Source organism: Ciconia boyciana, chromosome 2, assembly GCF_034638445.1.
Source record: "Ciconia boyciana chromosome 2, ASM3463844v1, whole genome shotgun sequence".
NCBI classification, from domain to species: Eukaryota; Metazoa; Chordata; class Aves; order Ciconiiformes; family Ciconiidae; genus Ciconia; species Ciconia boyciana.
In genome coordinates, this window is record NC_132935.1 from 137,244,843 (window position 1) to 137,263,185 (window position 18,343).

Here is an 18,343-nt window from a genome sequence, read left to right on the forward strand (position 1 = left end):
CAGGTCAACAGATTTGAGTTTTAATCACAGCCTAGATAGGGGAAAACCAATCTTAGCTGTGTTACGCACTCATAAGTACTTGAAGGTGGTAAAACTGTTATGAATGACGTAGGAAAGCAATGATGTTCGATAAATATTTGTTTTCTGTATTTGGAAATCAGTCAACATGATTTTATGGAATAAAGGTCACGTCAAATCTCATTCTATTCTTTGTTGAGATTAAAAGTTTGATTGATAAAGATACTTGTATCATATAGTTAGACTTTTTATGGCATTCAATTTGCCACTGCATTACATTCTGATTAAGAAGTTAGCACAAAGCAGTATCAATAAAGTACACATTAAATACATTAAGACCTGGCCAACTGACAGATCGAAAAGTGGCTGTCACTGGGCAGTCATCTCTGAATGGATTGTTTCTATTATAGTTCTGTAGGAATTGATATCAGGAGTGTTGCTATTCAACATTTTCAGTAAAGATACGGAACAAAGTTAATAGATAACTTTATGGCACAAAGATAGGCAGAGTGGTAAATAATGGGCAGGACGGGGTAGTCACACAAAGCAATTTGAATTGTTTGGTAATCTGGGCACATTAAACAAAATGTTTTTTTAATATGCTGAATGTAGACCAGGCCTATGGAACCGGGAAACAGTATATTGGAAAAAATGATTTTGAGATGGGCCTCCTCCTCCTTGGCTTCACAGTGGGAAAGCAGCCCAACCAAATATTGCAACTGTATGGCAAAAAGGTCTTCTGTAAAATTTGCACAGTCAAAAGGAGGATCATAGGGAGGCAGGAGAGGAGGAGTTGTTCTGTCTCGCCGAGTAGCACTGGTGAGGCTCATACTGGCACGCAATACAGTTCTGGTTAAGCAAAACATTAAAGTAATACTGAAGAGTAGGAGTGTGTACAGAAGACAGTGCTAGAAAGAATGCAGGATTGTAGAGAGTGTCTTTTAATGACAAAAATTAAATTTAACAGAATGATCTTAATTGGAAGAAACATCAAGGGGGTGACTTCTGTGAGTATGGGGAGGAAATACCGAGTAGGGCTTTTTTAGTCTCAAAGGGAGAAGACCCACGGGAACTAATGGTTAAAAGTCAAAGCCATGCTAGTTCAAACAGGAAATGAGATAAACATTTTGGAATAAATCATAGAGAAAAATGGGTGCTTTTTCATTTTTGCAGGTGGAGATTAACAGTCTTTTGGGAATGCACACATTAATTAAACACCCCTGTACTGAGACCAAAATGTTGCGATTGGGCGGTGTGTAAAGGATGTGGGATATTAATCTGATTCCTCTATGACTTAGTGTTCCCTCTGGCATTAAGCCTATGATCTCTTCTTTCTCCATGCATCTTTTATATAAACACCTCTCTCTTTTTAACTTACAGGCTGTATGTATGAAAAGGGACCTAGGCAGTTTTATGATGACACTTGCGTTGTTCCAGAGAAGTTTGACGGTATGTATGACACATGTCTTTTTCTTTTTCTTGTATGGGGAGATGAAAAAGGAAGAGATGAGGGACTTTTCTCTGTTGCTGATCAAAAAAGCTCGGTAACGTTCCAATTTAGGATTCCTTAACACACCATTTGCAGTGCGCCCAACCAAAGCTGACCTTTGTATCTTGAAACCAAAGTCTCCTTTTCAATAGGATGTCGTTCGACTTTTGCCAGCGAAAGATGCTGTATCCAGAGTTGTGGCAGAGGAGCTCAGTTCCTGTACTGTTGAGAAGTAATAGGAGGATTTCCATTGCACTGATGATCACATACAGCTTGTTGTTTGAGATTTAATTAAAGTTGTTCATATAATTAACAAAACAGTGGAGAAAGCAGCAGCTTTGGTTTTACTGAGGATTAAGCCTCTTGTCCCGCTGTCTGTGAAGTGATGAATAGTGGGGAGTGAGTGTATAGGGCATTTTTGTGTTTGTGTCAGTCTATTTGCACTATGTGAAACATTGTACTAGTGGTTTATTTTTCAGTGAGACTGATAACAAATCAATGATCTTTTCACAACACTACCCATTACAACAGATTTTTTTTTCAATAAGGATTCTGAGGTCAATTAAAATAAATAGCGCAAATTATCCTCAGTTACTCTGATGTAAAATCAGTTTCCTGGTGTAACTCAGTTGATTTCAGATTTATTTCATTATAGACAAAGTAGATGGACTCAATATTTCTTGCTGGTGACTCTGTTAGTCTGCAGCTTTGGGAAGTAATTTGGAGATCAATTACTTAAATTTGCTAGAGTGGCTTCTTTGTGTTAGTGTATGTATGTCCAGCTTTATTTATTTTAACAGGAAAGATTAGATACTTTCTGATAAAGTTGTGAACAGCTTTCTGACCATAGCTAAAAGTAGAGCTGGAAAACTCTTGGGGCTTTTCTTCTGCTTTATTTTGTTTGTTTTCCCCTGAGAATCACTTATATGGATTACAAAACTATTGCGTGTCTATCAGCATTTGTTGTGTTTGCTGAAGAATGGGAGACTAAAATGAAAGTAACCCAAAGAATTACACATTGCTCAAACAGGAGGTATCACGTGCATTCCAGGGTTGGTAAGAAATAGCAAGAAATAAAGAGAGGATTTTAAATAATATTAGACCTAATTGAAGATTGCTTAATCCAGTAGTGCATTGTCACTGGATTGACACATTCACTGAAAGGGTGATTTATTGAAAGTCTACTTTATGCCCTGGCTTTGGAATGTATGCTCTTTGTTTTTTGGTCGTCCCCACCTTTTTTTTAAAGCACATTGTGTCAGGTTTTTTCTTCCCCCAAAATGATTGTGGACCTGATCTGTTTTCAGTATCAGTGGCAAATTCATATTTACATTTATGGAAATGGGATCAGACCCTGTACTACAAGAAGTTAAAACTCTCCAGGAGTAGCGTTTGTCTATGTCTTTCTTGAAAATCCTTTTTGTTTGTTTGGGTTTTGTACAAGGAAGCAAATGAAAATGGAAAGGAAATACAAATAAAGTAAAATAAATACATGTTTGGAAATATTTGTGAGCTTGCAAAGCAGGCAGTCTGCTGCTAGCTTCTATGACTGTCCATTGAGAGAACACCTTGTACTCCAGAAGATTGAAGTTGTGATAGGTGTGTTTATACTTGTAGCATGATGACTTTTGAGGAAAAAAATAGCAGATGTGTAATCATATTTTGGCCAGTAAAGCAAAAGTGGGATAAGCCCAGGGCTAGTCTTGATGTTTCAGAAGTAGATTCTCAGCTGCTTTGTTTGAAATCAAAGATTGGCACAGGCGAAGAATCTGAGCCTCTGTAATACTGCACTCGCTATTTGTGCGTTGCTCAGCTATCATTAAAAGAAAAATCTTGTCCTTGAAAAAAAAGGCCTTTCAGGCCTGGAACTTGAACCTCGCATAAACCAAAGAGCCTTGTGTTGATTTATTTGTTTTCGACAGCTATTGACTCAATTTTCTTTCCTGATTACAAAAGGAAGTGCTCCATTTTTAATATTATTATTCTCACTTTCATTACACGGAGCCATTCTGTAATGGCCATCAGAGCATCCTAATATCGTGGTTGAATGTAAAGTCCTGGCTTTCCGTATTAAACAGGTCACACTGCTTATTGGAGGGTATAGCTGTTCTGGTAGTTGAAATGAGGAGTTTTACCAGCATATCAAGGATTGCTGTCATCGTGTGCAGAAAAAAATATTTTCTGCTTCAGCATCAGACCTTTCAGCTGTTGTTGTTTGCATGCATTGTTTAGTATGAATATGATTTAGAAACAACAGACACACAGTATGGATGTCACAGGATGGTTTTTCATTGGCAGTTTGTGGAACAGCTAGCAGAATATTATTACTGTTGTTTTTTAAAAGCTTTCTCTGGACTTGAAATTTTAGAAAAATTAACTTACTGCTTTTCAGGTGGAATACTAATCTAATATGTAGATATGAGTAAAAGTACTATGTGCTTATATGCAAGTCCAATATGCCACAGAGGAACTCACGTATCTGCAGGATTTGCATACCTATACATAAAGCACATGCTGTGTAAGTCCAAGTCAAATACTTTGTCAAATTTTCCTTAGAAGCATTTGCATGCAAAAGAAGTTTCACTCAATAGGGTTTTGCAGCTTTATAAAGCATACATTACACTTCCAAAACTGGGGCTTGTGCAAAGTATAGTACACAAGTGCAGTTCTTCAGACATCAGAGTTGCTTACAAAAATAGTTCATGCTCTTTCGGACAGAGGATATTGCAAAATGGTTAGCAAATGAGATTTGCATGTATCAGAAGTAAATGGGGATAGACTTAGGGAGACTTTCATAAATCATGACTGAATTTAGGTACTTTTTAGTATATGAATATGTTCTTGTAAGAGTGTTTGCAGTTACCAGCCAACAGGGGAATGGTGCATTTGTGGGTGGCTGGGTAGTAAGAATTGTTTCCCTCTGTTTTATTAACCCTGATGATTGCTTTGCCTGTTTATCTGACAAACTGAGCGATCATGCTTTTTGCGCATTGCTCATCTAACGTTGTTGCTATTCTCTGCAGGTGACGTCAAACAGGAGCCAGGCATGTACCGCGAGGGACCTACGTATCAACGGCGAGGCTCGCTTCAGCTGTGGCAGTTCTTGGTAGCTCTTCTTGATGACCCATCAAACTCGCACTTCATAGCGTGGACTGGCCGAGGCATGGAATTCAAGCTGATTGAGCCAGAGGAGGTTGGTTAGATGGACAGCATGCCCTGACATCCACTGCCCCATCCTGCAAATTTAATAGCACTCCTTCAGCTTTAGGCCTTGTTTTCCTTCAATATTTTGCTTCAGTAGTGCTTTAGAACGATAACAGAAAGGACTGGCAAGGGAAGTGCTTCTGTTAGGACAGAGGTGTGGTTAAGCGTAGACTTGATTCCTAGTCCCACAAAATAATAAAAATATTGCAAGTACTAGAGTTACAAAATACTTGGCATTAATTGTGGGGCCCGAATTTTTCAGAACCACTTCATGGATAGAGCTGTATTCCAAAAGCCTTTGAAAACTTGACCCTGAATAGTCTTTCAACACCAAATATTCTTCAGTGTGAAGATGTGGGAACGTGGAACTTTTAGGCTGTAGAGTGAAAGACCCCAAGTCTGACAGATGTCAAAAGAGGAGGTTAAGAATGTTAGGGAGTAAAATCCCATAAAAATTATATAAACCTCCCTCTTTTTAGAGTTGTCTTCAGAGCCTTCCTGCTTATCTGTATCGTTAGATTGTTTAGTGCATGCTTACGTCCTAGGCTTGCAAACACTCGTGCACATGCACAGCTCCTCTGAACCATGAAGGACTCCTGGGGTAGATAAAATGACTTGTATTCATGAACATTTTGCTGAAGCATGACTTAGTTCACTTGTGTAATAAACAGGAATAAATCAAACATTTTATTACATAAACTTTTTTTGACTAGGTAACATTAAATAATCTATCCTGTGTTCTAAACATCCATGGAAACTGTTAGAAAATCTGTTGGGCCTGAATTTTATTGTAATACTGATGTGGATGATTTGATTAGGGTTGTCAAAAAAGCAGTATCATCCTGGTTTACTTTTTTTGCCCCTTGGATAGGGTTGGGTAATAGAGGAGATCGCAGCAAATTTTCCCTCAGGATCCCCTCTGAGTTAGAGCTGAGTAGGAAGGTTCGGGGGTGTAAGGCTGTTTCTGCGTTCCACCAGCTATTTCTGCCGTTCTGCCGTTTGCCATCCATCTGCTGGCATAAGCAATCTGAAAGCTTTCTTGCATTTAAGTTACATTGTCTGCCAACAGCCCTAAGGGGATGTCCATCAGGACTGATGTCTCTTTCCTTCCCAACATGGTCTGGCTGAGGGGCAGGTTGTTGCAGGGACCTGTAAGCTTCCCCTGCATTAGTGATAGTCACCATGGCAGATCCTGGCATTGTGCATCTGAGGATTTGACCACAGAACGGTCTCAGTCGATTTGATACCGAAACTTTGCTGGCAAGTCTGTGGCCTTAGCAGGCGACATAGACTTCTTAGTTGTGTGGCGTGGCTCAGAACGGAGTGAAATCTTTGGAAAGGCTTCTGCATGATTTTGGTGAATGAGATATCTGATTTTTCCACCCCTGCCCCAGTCTCAGTATTTTTTACCCTCTTAGTTTTGTCTTTTCTTTAAAGTACGTCCGAAGTTTTTCAAGATTGAAGAGATTTATTGAAAAATGATTTCCAGCAGATGGTGCAAAAACTTTATAGATTTTATTACCTAAGGAAGGGAAAGTAGCAAAACAAAACCCTAAGGTTTCCTTATAGTGTAGTTCCCTGAAGAACTGGACATTCTGATTTAAGTTAACTAGATCATCTGCTTGTCTGACTTGTAGCAGTTTCTTGGTGTTTTTGAGCAGCACTGCATCCAAGGTCTGGAGGAGGCAGGTTACTTGAAACTTGCTCACTCCTGTGTGCTCTTAGGGAGTACAAAGGAGCCTAAGTTGTTTTCATATGAATGTCATGGATCTGACAGAAACTGTTGATTAAAATAAGAATAGCCTACGGGAAGTTGCACGCTTCTGTTGGTTACCAAGTGTAAATTGAAGGGAAGTCAAAGAGCTTGTTGGTTCAGCTGTGGCAGGTTAGGATGTCAATGACATGACCTTTCCGTCCCATCCCTTTCTGGAGGTTTATGCCCTTGTAGAAAGGATGACAACACAAATTAATATGTATCAGCTCCTTGAACACCATAGTTAATTCAGAAAGTAGCTAACTGAACTGTGGAGGCTAAGAATTGGGCGTAGGTCCATTTATGCTGCCTTGTCACAGGGACAGTAACCTTCAGCAGGAAGGTGGGGTGGAAGGCTAGAAGCCTGAATCCCTTCCACAGAACAAGACTTAAATGCTGTGCAGTTCAGGGACAGGAAGACGCGCTTACCAAGACTACTTCTGGACCTGCTTGCTTATTTAGGAATGTCAGAATACCACACAATATAGCATATTCTCAACCATTATTTTGCTGTAGTTATCTTTGCTGTGTATTTATTTATTATGCAAGCCTGTTATGCTGGGGACTTTTAGGACCCTGATTAATGCAGAAAAAAACTTGGCAGGAATAAACAAAGAGTGATGTAGGCATGTGTTACAAAGATGAATAGGCGAATCAAGGTTACGCATCTAGGCCAAATCTACAGCTGGAATAAATTGACATGATTGGAGGTATGTTTCAATACAGCTGTAACATAGCTGAAGTTAGCAGAGCCATGATAATTTACATGAGCCTGAAAAGCTGCACCACTGAAAGGAAATAATGCTTTAAAGAGAAATTTTAAAAATTATTGTCCAGATGGAGATCAAAGTAATGGATTTTTCTGTTGTTATTTAGTCCCCTTCAATTCTCAGTGCTGCATGTCATCTATGGTTTGCATCAAAAGCCTGCAGACACCTATGGGAAAGTTTTGTAGAGCAGTCTGCAGAGAAGCTGCTTGGCTCCTCTCTCCTTTTTCCAGATCTGTATGCATATGCACCTCTCAAACATTTTTATAAAATGTGCTTTAAAGAGTTCATCAGCTCTAACTCTTTTCCCTCTGGTGACATGATAGTCATTTGTACAGCCAGTAATTGAAATGTCACCAACAGCTGATTATAGTTTCAGGTGGGGAATAAGCAGTTAAGGTCTTTAAACAAAAGGTCTCTTTGTCCAGAACTACCTTTGGCAATAAAACAGGAAGCGTAAAGGCAAGTAGAAATCATAAGTCAGAGCAGAAGGGATATTGTTCTCTATGGAATGGCTTCACGATTTGCTTGCAACTCCCTTTTTATTATTATTTTTTAAGGGAAATTATACAACTGAAACTATGACATTTCTGTCCCAGTCTTCATACTACCATATAGTTCTTCCAAGTGATTACCCTGCCTCCTCTGATAATTCATTTTCTTTGCTGAAGTAATATTTAAGACTGGGAGTTGGCTTTTGACTTGTATCTCCTAATAATCTCAACATCGCTGTCATTCCAAGTACAGCCTATATTAGTTTATGAACTAAGTGTGTATGCATGTGTGTTTAATATAACTTAGTGTTCTGACAGCAAGGAAAACACAATTATCCACAGTATCAAACTAAAGAAAAGTTTATCTTTCATGAAAGTTTTCTGGTGGAACTTGATAAGTATTTTTTGTGTATCATCTCTTTATATGGCTTTATTTTTTCACTGGTTTTCTTTATTAAAAACAAACAAAACCCCCCCAACCCTCTACCACATTTGCAAATGAGTGAGTCTGCTTCAAGTTTAATGGATGACTGTGTGTCTGATTAAAAATCATAGTAGTACATGGGAAATTCAGGTCATGGCAGCCTTTTCTCTTGTGTTTATTTGTTGCACCTGCAGGATTCCCCCTCCTCCATCCCCAAATAAAGTATCTGATGATAAGATCTGCTTGTTAAATGCATTTAACAAATCAATGCTAATCCATTTTTGTGGCAGGTGGCACGTCGCTGGGGGATTCAGAAAAATAGGCCAGCTATGAACTATGATAAACTTAGCCGATCACTTCGCTATTATTATGAAAAGGGAATCATGCAAAAGGTGAGTAGCTAATTTTGTATTAAATTTCACCAGAGTGTTGCCTATTAATCCATAAGTCAGTTTACAAGGAGTACTTGTAACTGCATTGCTTAGGTAGGTTTTTCATCTATTTGGGCAAACATGTAAGCTTTTTCACCTACCAGGTCCAGTATATGCATCAATATATTTTTTTCTGTGTAAAAAATGTCTGTGCTTTTAGTTCACACAATGCACGTCGTGATTATAGGGAAAGAGGTAACATTCAAAAATATCCAAAAGAGCTTCCTGGCACCTGGGAAAGGCAAACAGTAGAGTACGGTATGAATAATGTTTTGCAGATCTAAATTAGCTGCCCAGCTCTTGGGTACTTTGGTAAGTGCAAGATAGGGGAGAAAAATGATACCTATTAACATACCAAATACTTTAATATTTTACCAATAGTGTTGTAATAATACCATTTTTAAGTGGAATTTAATATTTTATAATAGGCTGAATTATGAGAAATATTTAACAATAATTTATATAAAACAGCCTGGTCTTGCTGACAGTATTCAACCCATCCTTCTACTGTGGCTTGCTGATTTACATGTATGTTTTTAAATCTTGCTATGTAGTACTATGTAGATTGACTGAGAAATCAATAGGAGAGACCTGTCTGCTGCATCAACAAAACTGGCAGGTGTGATCAAAGATCATAATGAACACCTTGTGTTGTGAAACTTGTTCCATATCTTTTCACGTTAGTTTTGTGACCTGTGATGACTAACATGTTTAAACCTGCCATTTGCCAATTCCATGAATGGAAACAATGCTCTCAGCTCATGTTACTGGGCAACTTTTCCAGTAGGTTTTGTGAAGTCTGTTTGGAGTTGCCTGTTACAAGTTGTCTTGCTTTGATTATGGGATCATTGTAGTGCTCTCCTTTTTCACTATCTAGAAGTCAACTTGGACAACAATCTGCGCTGGTATTGGCTTATGGTACTTAGCAGCACAGTGCCTCATCCATTTTTGTGTGTCACATAATTGTGCGTTGAATCTTTGTAAAGGGGACTGGAGACTGAGTCCAGTTGGGGAGAAGCAGAAACACTTGATTTTGCTGGGTGGTGCTTCATGCAGAGGAGGTCCTCGTTGCAGGTTACAGCTCAGCTGCATAAGCAATTATGCCAGCACAGTTCAAAGGCAGCACAGAGGCAAGAATAAGTAGCAAAGAGAGTGAAACAAGTTGAAAAGGTGGGGACAGGATTACCATAAGGCTGATAATGCTGCCCAACCCACACATCCACTTAATATGGAAAGTTTACAAGTACTTCTGACAGCTAGCTTGCTACCTCTTAAACTACTACTTTATTATCTACAAGAATGTATTTAACACACATTTTAAAAGCTGGCTTGGATGCTTATTTTTCTGACATAACGATGTTTGAGGTTTGCCCTGAGATCACCTTATCTGGCCATTTAGTGTACATTAAAAACTAATGGTGGTTGTAGATTCATAGCAGGTTTCTTTACTGGAAGGCTTGTATGCACATTTTTCCCCTTTTGTTTTAAGTTAAGCAATGATAACAGGTTATGCAAACGTCCAGTTTCTGAATGCAGCCTTCAGTCTGTCAAACTTGCTGACATTAATTTGATTAAAAAAATTCTACTGCAGATACAGCCTCTACCAAAACTTTACATTATTTGTAGAATAAATAAGCTGAAAATTGAAGGAGGTGCTTCATACTATTTTGCACCCATAAGAATGGAGTTAAGTTTGCAACACTTTTGCCACCTTCATTCACTCACTTCCAATGCCGTGCTAGCTGGAGTTGCAAGAAGCAGACAATATGGTCTTTATTTTAAAATAATTTTAATAAACCGTGGGCATGCCGCATGGTTCATGTTTTTTAACGTAATTCTTTATATAAGGTGCTTGAGAAGTTACTATATTGACTTTTTTTTCTTTTAAAATAAGACAATAATCCTGTATTTTTTTTTGTCATTCCTCAGCTTGTAGGAAGATGAAGCACAGACATTTAGTGCTATTTCTGAATAAGGGAAAACTTTAGGATCTTTGGACAAATTGCCCCTCCATAAGCAAATCCAAATGTCCCAGCTTTGCATGAGCAATTGCTAAGTACATATTAGCCTATGTATTTGCTTACGCTGTCCCTGTACAATCAGCATGCACTATAACTAAGTGCTTTTATACTTAAGTATGAATCAATCTGCGTAAAGTGAAATTCAGATCTCTATCACGCAATGTGATTCTTTTTTCCACGTCGCACACAAGAGTGTTGGACTTAGTCATTTTATTTTGCCACTGTAGTGACAATTTGTTTACATTTTCCAATAAGAACAGTTCCATTTGTGGTTAAGTATAGGAAACGATCGCAAACAAAAGTTTGGAAGTAGAATACCTAGTCTGTCTTCTAACAGGATATCACGTGTGGCAAAACCAAGAGTGTTCTGCAGTCTGCTTCTGCAGATCCCTGTTGTCTTTGCTAGGTCATTGCCTTACCAGTTCTGCTGCTGCATTATTAATTGTGTAACGAAGGTGAGTTCTTCACAAGACTGTTGAACTTGGAGTTGCAAAACCACAAGGCCTTACGCTGCACCTTTTTGTCCCTTCTGTTGTCCTAAGGTGGCTGGAGAAAGATACGTCTACAAGTTTGTTTGCGACCCTGAAGCGCTTTTCTCCATGGCTTTTCCAGACAACCAGCGCCCCTTACTGAAGACTGACATGGAGCGCCACATCAATGAGGAGGACACTGTACCTCTGTCCCACTTTGATGAGAGCATGGTCTACATGCAGGACGGTGGCTGCTGCAACACCCACCCCTATAATGAAGGCTATGTCTATTAACAACAGTGACAGTGAAGGGGATGTTTCCCCCCTCCCTTAGGCTTCTCCTCTTTCACAAGACCCAGAGGAAAGCTGAATCGACTTCAGTTTGTTTTTTAAATAGTACACTAAAAGGGGCTTTTCCTGTTGCATTACTCCTATGGTCTGCCATGGACAGCGCACTTTATTTGAAAGGGGAGGGTTGGAACCTAAACGTTATTCTGTGTAACAGGAGGAAAAGGGTGGGTTTGCTTTTTACTTAAGTTTGGGAAGGGAACATACAGGTTTTAAGTACAAAAAAAGCTATATCATGTCTGTTTTGTTTCATATCAGCATAAGATATTGTACATTTTCTCTGGGTATCCGTAGTACAGTTAATTCTCATTGTGCAAAATAACCACTTGGTGATGATATCAGCACAGCATGCCTAGGGCATTTGTTTCTTGCCATTCGTAATTGTCTTTCTGCAGTTATAAAAGAGAAGCAAAGCGTATACCACAGCATTTAATTTAGAAGCTCGCAGTGGCAGACCTTGCACCTTGCCTCTGAAAACAACCAGGTATCTTGAGAGTTTTTCCTTTTTTTTTTCTTTTTTTTTTGGTATGGCCTCAAAAAAAATCCTGTCTAGTGACAGAGTGGCTGTAAGTACAGTGACCAAGCAAAATCCCTGACTTCAGACTGCAAGCCGCATGCCGTACCTGGTGCCACGTTGCTATACATATATGGCCCATGCTATGGCTTAGACCTTTCAAGATCCATTTGAGGGTAGTAATTACATGTGGTAGGCTTTCTGATGATCATGTCAGCATTAAATACAGGATCATGATCGGGAGGGAGAAAACATTTTGTATCCTTCCATTTCCTTTGGTACATAAATAAGTTATTTAATCAATAGGAATTAACTGTACTAAGTCACATATCTAATTATGCTGTTTAGACACAGCAAGCACTCCTTGAGAAAAATATCCAATACACTAAATAGGTACTTTAGTAATTTTTAGACACGGTACCCATTAATATGCATTTAAACCTTTTACTGCTGTGTTATGTTGATAACATATATAAATACTAGATAATGCTAATGCTTCTGCTGCTGTCTTTTTCTGTAATATTCTCTTTGATGCTGAATTTACTATGACCATTTATAAGCAATGCTGTAACTACAGGTAGCATTTCAGGACAAAATAGATGACTTGAACCATTTATTGCTTAGAAAATAGCTTACGCCATAGCTGTGCTATAAGCAGCTTTTATGCGCATCCACAAATGACTAGTAAGCTTCAGCTTGCTAAGGAAAGCTCTGCAGAACCTTTTGTAATTTTCGGTGGAACGGAGACTTAGACAAACTGTCAAAGAATACCATGAAGTCGCTGTATGACGTTGTAGTGCTGGCACTGATGTTACCAATCAACTTGTTTTGGACACTAAATGTAAATGTGATCAGATATGCTTGGAAGACAATTTAAATTTTGAGGGGGGTTTTTTGTTGTTATTTTTTCAAATTGTTTTATTTTTTGAGAGGTGTAATCTTGAACACAAGCCACACGCTATTCTGTATGTAAAATGGGGGGAGGGGGAAAGCCCTGACAAAAACCCAAAAGTTTTAAATATTTATGAGCACCTTTTCTGAAATGTAATATTTCCTAGTTTGAAGGGAGGGAGAGGGGGTAAGATCTGGATTTCTTTTTTTGCCCAGTGAAATTTAAATAGGTGTTATATGGAGTACCTCCTTTTCCTATATTCCCAAGAAGCAGGAGGAAAATGAACGCATAACCATAAAACAACAAGAATAATTTTCATTATAATGGATGGATTTCAAAGGCAATCCTAGGTGGTGGGTTAATTTTCCATCCTCTGTCAGTTAAGACACTAGTTAAGCTATAAATATTTTAATACGCAGTTAATCAAAAGTAAAGAAGTAGTGGTCACTAGAAACCACAGGTGCATAAAAAACATTTGGGCAGGTATTTAATTTACTCAGATCCATAAGACAACATAGTTTATGGGAGTGTATATATGCCTTAATATGTCACCCAATTCTGTCATCCGTAAGTCTCAATGGCACTTAGATTTTTGGTGATCAACCCAGAATCAGAAGTCTAAAATTGAAGAATTAGCAAAAAGGAAAAGGTTGAGTAAGATTGTTTAAAAAAATGTGGTTTCCATTGAAATAAGGTTCAAATGAAACATGCTTTGATGAAAAGTCCTTGGATTGGTTTTGGTTCTTTAATGTCAATACAGAGCGCCTCTTGCCTGTGGCAGGATGTGGGTATTTGGGAACGGGGTTGGACAAAAAAGGAAAAAAAACAAGGGGTGGGGGGGGAGAGGAAAAAAATGCATCAAATGTGTAATATTTAAGAAGAAATATATATATATCTGTATATGGTAGTGACTCACTGAACAAAACAAGCAATCAGACCAACATTACATGATCTCTCAGCAGAAGATACAAAAGTCTTTCACTGAACTGATTAACCCTTTTTAAAATGTACCTAAGAGGTTTATTTAAAGTCTGTTTTTATTCCACTTTTTTGTTTGTTTGGGTTTTTTTTTTTGTTTGTTGGTTTGTTTGGGGTTTTCAGGTAGAATAATAAACCTGGCAGCTGATTTCTGCAAGATTGTTGTGTATTGGATTCCTAACCATTGGGACTGAAGAGGCCCCTGCAGTAAGGTTCTTCTTTTGGAAGAGGAGGTGATGGTCTGTTCCCAGTGCCTAGAATGGCTTCCTCCAAAATGTAACAAAAAAAAAAAAAGAGAAGTGAGGAGTATGTACAATTCATGTATATGTATATATGAGTTATAGCCAGGAGTTAGATTGCCAAAGCATCGTATTTGACTGTCAAAAGGGAGGAGGATGGTCTACGTAAGTTTAGAGAAAGATTGATTCTGACTAAGAACACTTACACATTTTCACAGGGCGTTTTAATACCCTGTGGTATTTGAATTTGGGGTGTTTGGGGCTGGGGTGGGGGTGCTGGGTTTTCATTTGGTTGGTTGGGATTTTTTTGGTTTTGTTTCCAAGCTGTACCACAAGTGGAAGGAAAACGCAGGCTTCACCTGTGTTATCAGGAGGAGCTGTAATGGAGTTAGCTTGTGTGTGTTTGCTTGTGTCTTTTTGCTGCCCAGAGCTGCGGGCAGCCCAGGGTAGTGCTACTGTGAAGCAAATCCAGGGGGCATCGCTGCAAGACCCACGTGCTTTGGTACGGCTGTAGGTGCTCGGGTTTCCTCTGCTGTGACAGTTCAGTTGCACCGGTAGCTGAAAGGAGGTGAAATTAGATAAGAACTTGGCAGATCCCCTCAGAACCCATTTGAAAGAGTTGAGGTTACAGGTTTAGGGCAACGCCAAATTTTGCTTCAGGGATGTGACTTTCCATGACAGAGAGCCTAAGCCTTTTCTCTCCAAGGTCACACCAGTCTAACTTTCCCACACACCAACTATGGTGCAAATCTTAACTTTACATTCTCTGAAAGCATGAATTTCATATGCTTGTCAGACCAAATCTGCCTGCTTTACTTACAGTTGGCTGCTGTGGTAGCTAGGGGAAACTGGGATACGGGAACATTTAAGGATCATTTTCTCCAGTAATTCCCTGCAAAGAGCCCTTTGTTCAGAATCTTTTTGTCTTTGGGATTCTCTGGTACCTGGGACTATCCCCCAGGGATTAGTGCTTAGAGTTCTATTGCCCTTGATGTCTGACTGGTTTGGGCTGCAAGTCCATCTTCACAGGACAATATCGTCTAGTAAATATTTTTGCTTTGTTTGTGGTTTTTTGTTTGTTTGTTTTTTAATAGCAGGAAATAGATCAATTTGTGCAAAAGGTATGAGGAAATCTTTGAATTGTTAATGGCTGTACTTTCTCCTCTGAAGAGTATTAGCTTCAGTTCACGTAGCACAGGTAATACCACCCATGAACAGCCCTATTCAGTCCTCACATTAATAGCACTGAGGGCTTTTCCAAATAACCTCCTTCAAAGATATTTTGGGAGTCTTAATTAATATGGTATCTTACACCCTAAGAATCATCATTCTGAAATACACCACTTGGATCTAGCTGTAAGAGCCTAGGAGATTAATTTCTCAGTTCTCTTCACTGGTTGGTTGGGGGTTTTTTTGTTGTGTGTGGTGGTTTTAGGGTTTTTGTTTGTTTGTTTTTTGTTTTTTTTATCAGAGGCTACTCTGCTTGGAAAGTAGGTAGCAGCTGGTAGCAGGTGCTTGTGCCTCAGAAACTCCAGTTCAAAGTCCCCTGCGTTTTGCTAAGATACCAGACTGAGAACTGGAGCATCTGCCCTCCTTGTTCTCTTACGGAAGAGGGAACTACAGTGCATCATCTTCTGTTGCTTCTGCTACAGGAGTAGTAATCTCTGGCAGAGCAGGGGGATGGAAAGCTAGGGGCAGTAGCATTTTAAAACAACAGGATTACGCAGAGGATGTCTGTCAGATCCCTAAGAATCATAAATGCATCAGCAAAGCACTGTACCTTATCACCCAGCTTTTGTGAATGCGTAGGCAGGTAAAGTTAACTTCATCTTTTACTTCAAGAGGTTGAAATACTGGTTTCCTCCTTGAACACCAATTTAATTTCTGTGGGAAGGAAATATCTGTGCCACCTTCTTATATAATAGTCTGCAAATGCCTATGAAGAGTCTCGTTGATGTTTTCCCAAAGAACTATTTTTGTGTGAAAATGACACAACAAACATCACCAAAAGAAGGGTTAAATAAATGCCAGAAAGGTATCCACACATCGTGTTCACCAAAAGTATAGCATTATTTACCCTCGACATGTATCATGTCTTCAATATTGTTGCAGTATTATCCTTATTACATACTTTCATTGGACTGACCTCAAAAATACACAGCATATCCTGAAGTTTTTTTGGGAAATCAGCTTCCTACTGTAATAGAAGTTACAGGAAGGTACCACTGAGGCAGGGTCACAGTCAAGTATTTGGATCTGGTAAGACATAATTCTGTGTCTTTGCTCTTGCAAAGCTCTTTGGGCATTTCTGCTCATGTCCATGCTTTTTAGAGAGGTAATTACAGCCATTGGTGTTTGGGTTGGTTTTTTTTTTGGTTAGTTTGTGAGTAGCTATGATTTGTTTTGTTTCAGAAGAAATGTCTCTATCTCTTTCCACGCTCCAGGTAGCCAGGTAGGTACTTGGGGTGCAAAATACCATTTTTGCTGGGTAATCCACAGTACAGGCTATGGCAGTTCCTTGCTGCTGCCCTAAAAAGGAAAGAGTAGAGGTGATTTCACTGTTTTCTTTCCCCCTCCCTTCTGTGATGGGGCCCAGCTGATCTATCTGAAGATAGTTTAAACCAATTCTTCACTCACCCATGATATTTTAGTGAACAGTGTGCTTGTTCTTTAGTTCAGTGGCACCTTATAGAAGCTCAGGTACAGAGAGTTGAGTGTTCGAGACGTACTGCAAAGGGCCCTCTATGGTGGCTTTCAGTCAAAGCCTTGCATGGGCAGTGGCATATGACTGCAAGACCTAAATAGAGGCAGAAGAGGTGTTTTTGCAGAGCTGCCAGCTCCTCAGAGCTTGAGACGTTTGCTGAAATATGCAGTTAAGGCTGCTGCCTGGCCGGCTGGTGTGAGCCTGCCCTGGAAGACCTGGCGAGGAGCTCTGTGTGCATGTAGAAAGCCAGGGAGAGTGTGATCCCAGCATGCCTGGGCGACGCACAGAGATGGGAAAAAAGTCTGTCGGGGGCAATCTGGCCCTACTAACTAGCTAATCCAGAGCTGATTAGTACAGGAAGGAGGAGGTTATATGACCAATACAGTAAATCACAGAGATAATTATTTGAAAGATACGCTGCAGGAGAATCATAAGAAATGATGGAAAGTAATAAACTCTGTAACAAACAGCAGTGATTTTTAAGACCCCAGTGCTTGTGGGAGTGCTTCAGGAAAAGGAAGAGAGAAAGTAAAACACAGAAAGGACAACAATATTAGATGAGAACAACAGGAGTCAAATCATGAACTGCATTAGGGGACCTGGAAGATTGCAGTGTTTTAGATAAGGAAGGGACTAAGATAAGTACAGAGTCAGTAAACTGAGATAAGAGCAAGAGAGAGAAGGTAATTGGAGGCAGTGCACTTTGTGGTCAGTGGGCCAAATGTGTTAGGCTAACAGAGCTGCACCAGGGATGTGTTTGGCCCTGGTAGTATATCCCTAAGGACAGGAATATCAGAACTGACTTTGGAGTGATTGTTGATAATTTAGTGAAACCATCTGCACAGTGTTTGGTAGCTGTTAAAAGAGCAAACAAGATATTGGAATATGCAGAGAGTGTTGTGGGCTATAAATGTAGTGACTTTATTGTCCCACTATATTAAAAAAAACAAAAACAAAAAAAAAGAAAGAATACCTTACAGGATAATGGGTCAGATTGTGGGTTGGTGTAAATCAGCTTGGTTTCCTTGAAGTCAGCTAAGTGGCTTTATGCTAACAGAGTCTGTGGCCTGTTTTTAGTAATGTGTATGCCTGTCGAGTGTGGTTTATACACAGGACACTTTTACTTGTTACATTATTCAGAAAGATATACAAATGATCAAGACCTGGGGCATAGCATGAGACCAATAATAAAAGATGAAATTAAACAAAAATGTATGTGTTCTGGATTCTACTGATGTAGCTATTTTTGTATAAAGCTCTTTGCTGGAGCTCTGTACATACCTTTAATTCTTACAGTGGTCTTTTGTGACCAATGCTGGCAGACTGTACCTGCTGGAGTCCCTGCTACAAGTGGCTCAGCATTGGTCTCTGCAAAGGTGGCTGGGATTTGTAGGGTCAGGCTGCCTTCCCAGCTGTTCACGAAGATCGTGTGGACGTTTAGAAGCCTTAAGGAGTGCACCAAGCTTCCAGCCGTTCTCGGGACTAGCAAATTTCAGGTATATTGCAGATTTAGCCACAAAGGCTAGACTTGCAAAGGAATTTCAGCCACTGCTCTGCTCCATATTACAAGGTTCTGTGAGCTCAGCCATAATTATTT

At 39.4% G+C, this 18,343-nt stretch overlaps 1 protein-coding gene across 4 annotated transcripts in view; it reads left to right on the top strand.

Annotated features, from left to right (window-relative positions):
• The window catches only part of ETV1 (ETS variant transcription factor 1), a 66,971-nt gene extending 54,359 nt beyond the window's left edge, over nt 1-12,612 (top strand). For all 4 annotated transcript variants that reach the window (XM_072854208.1, XM_072854205.1, XM_072854206.1 and 1 more), the window contains 4 exons: nt 1,397-1,467; nt 4,531-4,700; nt 8,440-8,541; nt 11,144-12,612. In XM_072854208.1, the coding sequence (XP_072710309.1) occupies nt 1,397-1,467; nt 4,531-4,700; nt 8,440-8,541; nt 11,144-11,365 (565 nt within the window). In that variant the 3' untranslated portion in view covers nt 11,366-12,612. The remainder of the gene's footprint in view (nt 1-1,396; nt 1,468-4,530; nt 4,701-8,439; nt 8,542-11,143) is intronic.
• The last annotated feature ends 5,731 nt before the right edge of the window (nt 12,613-18,343 follow it).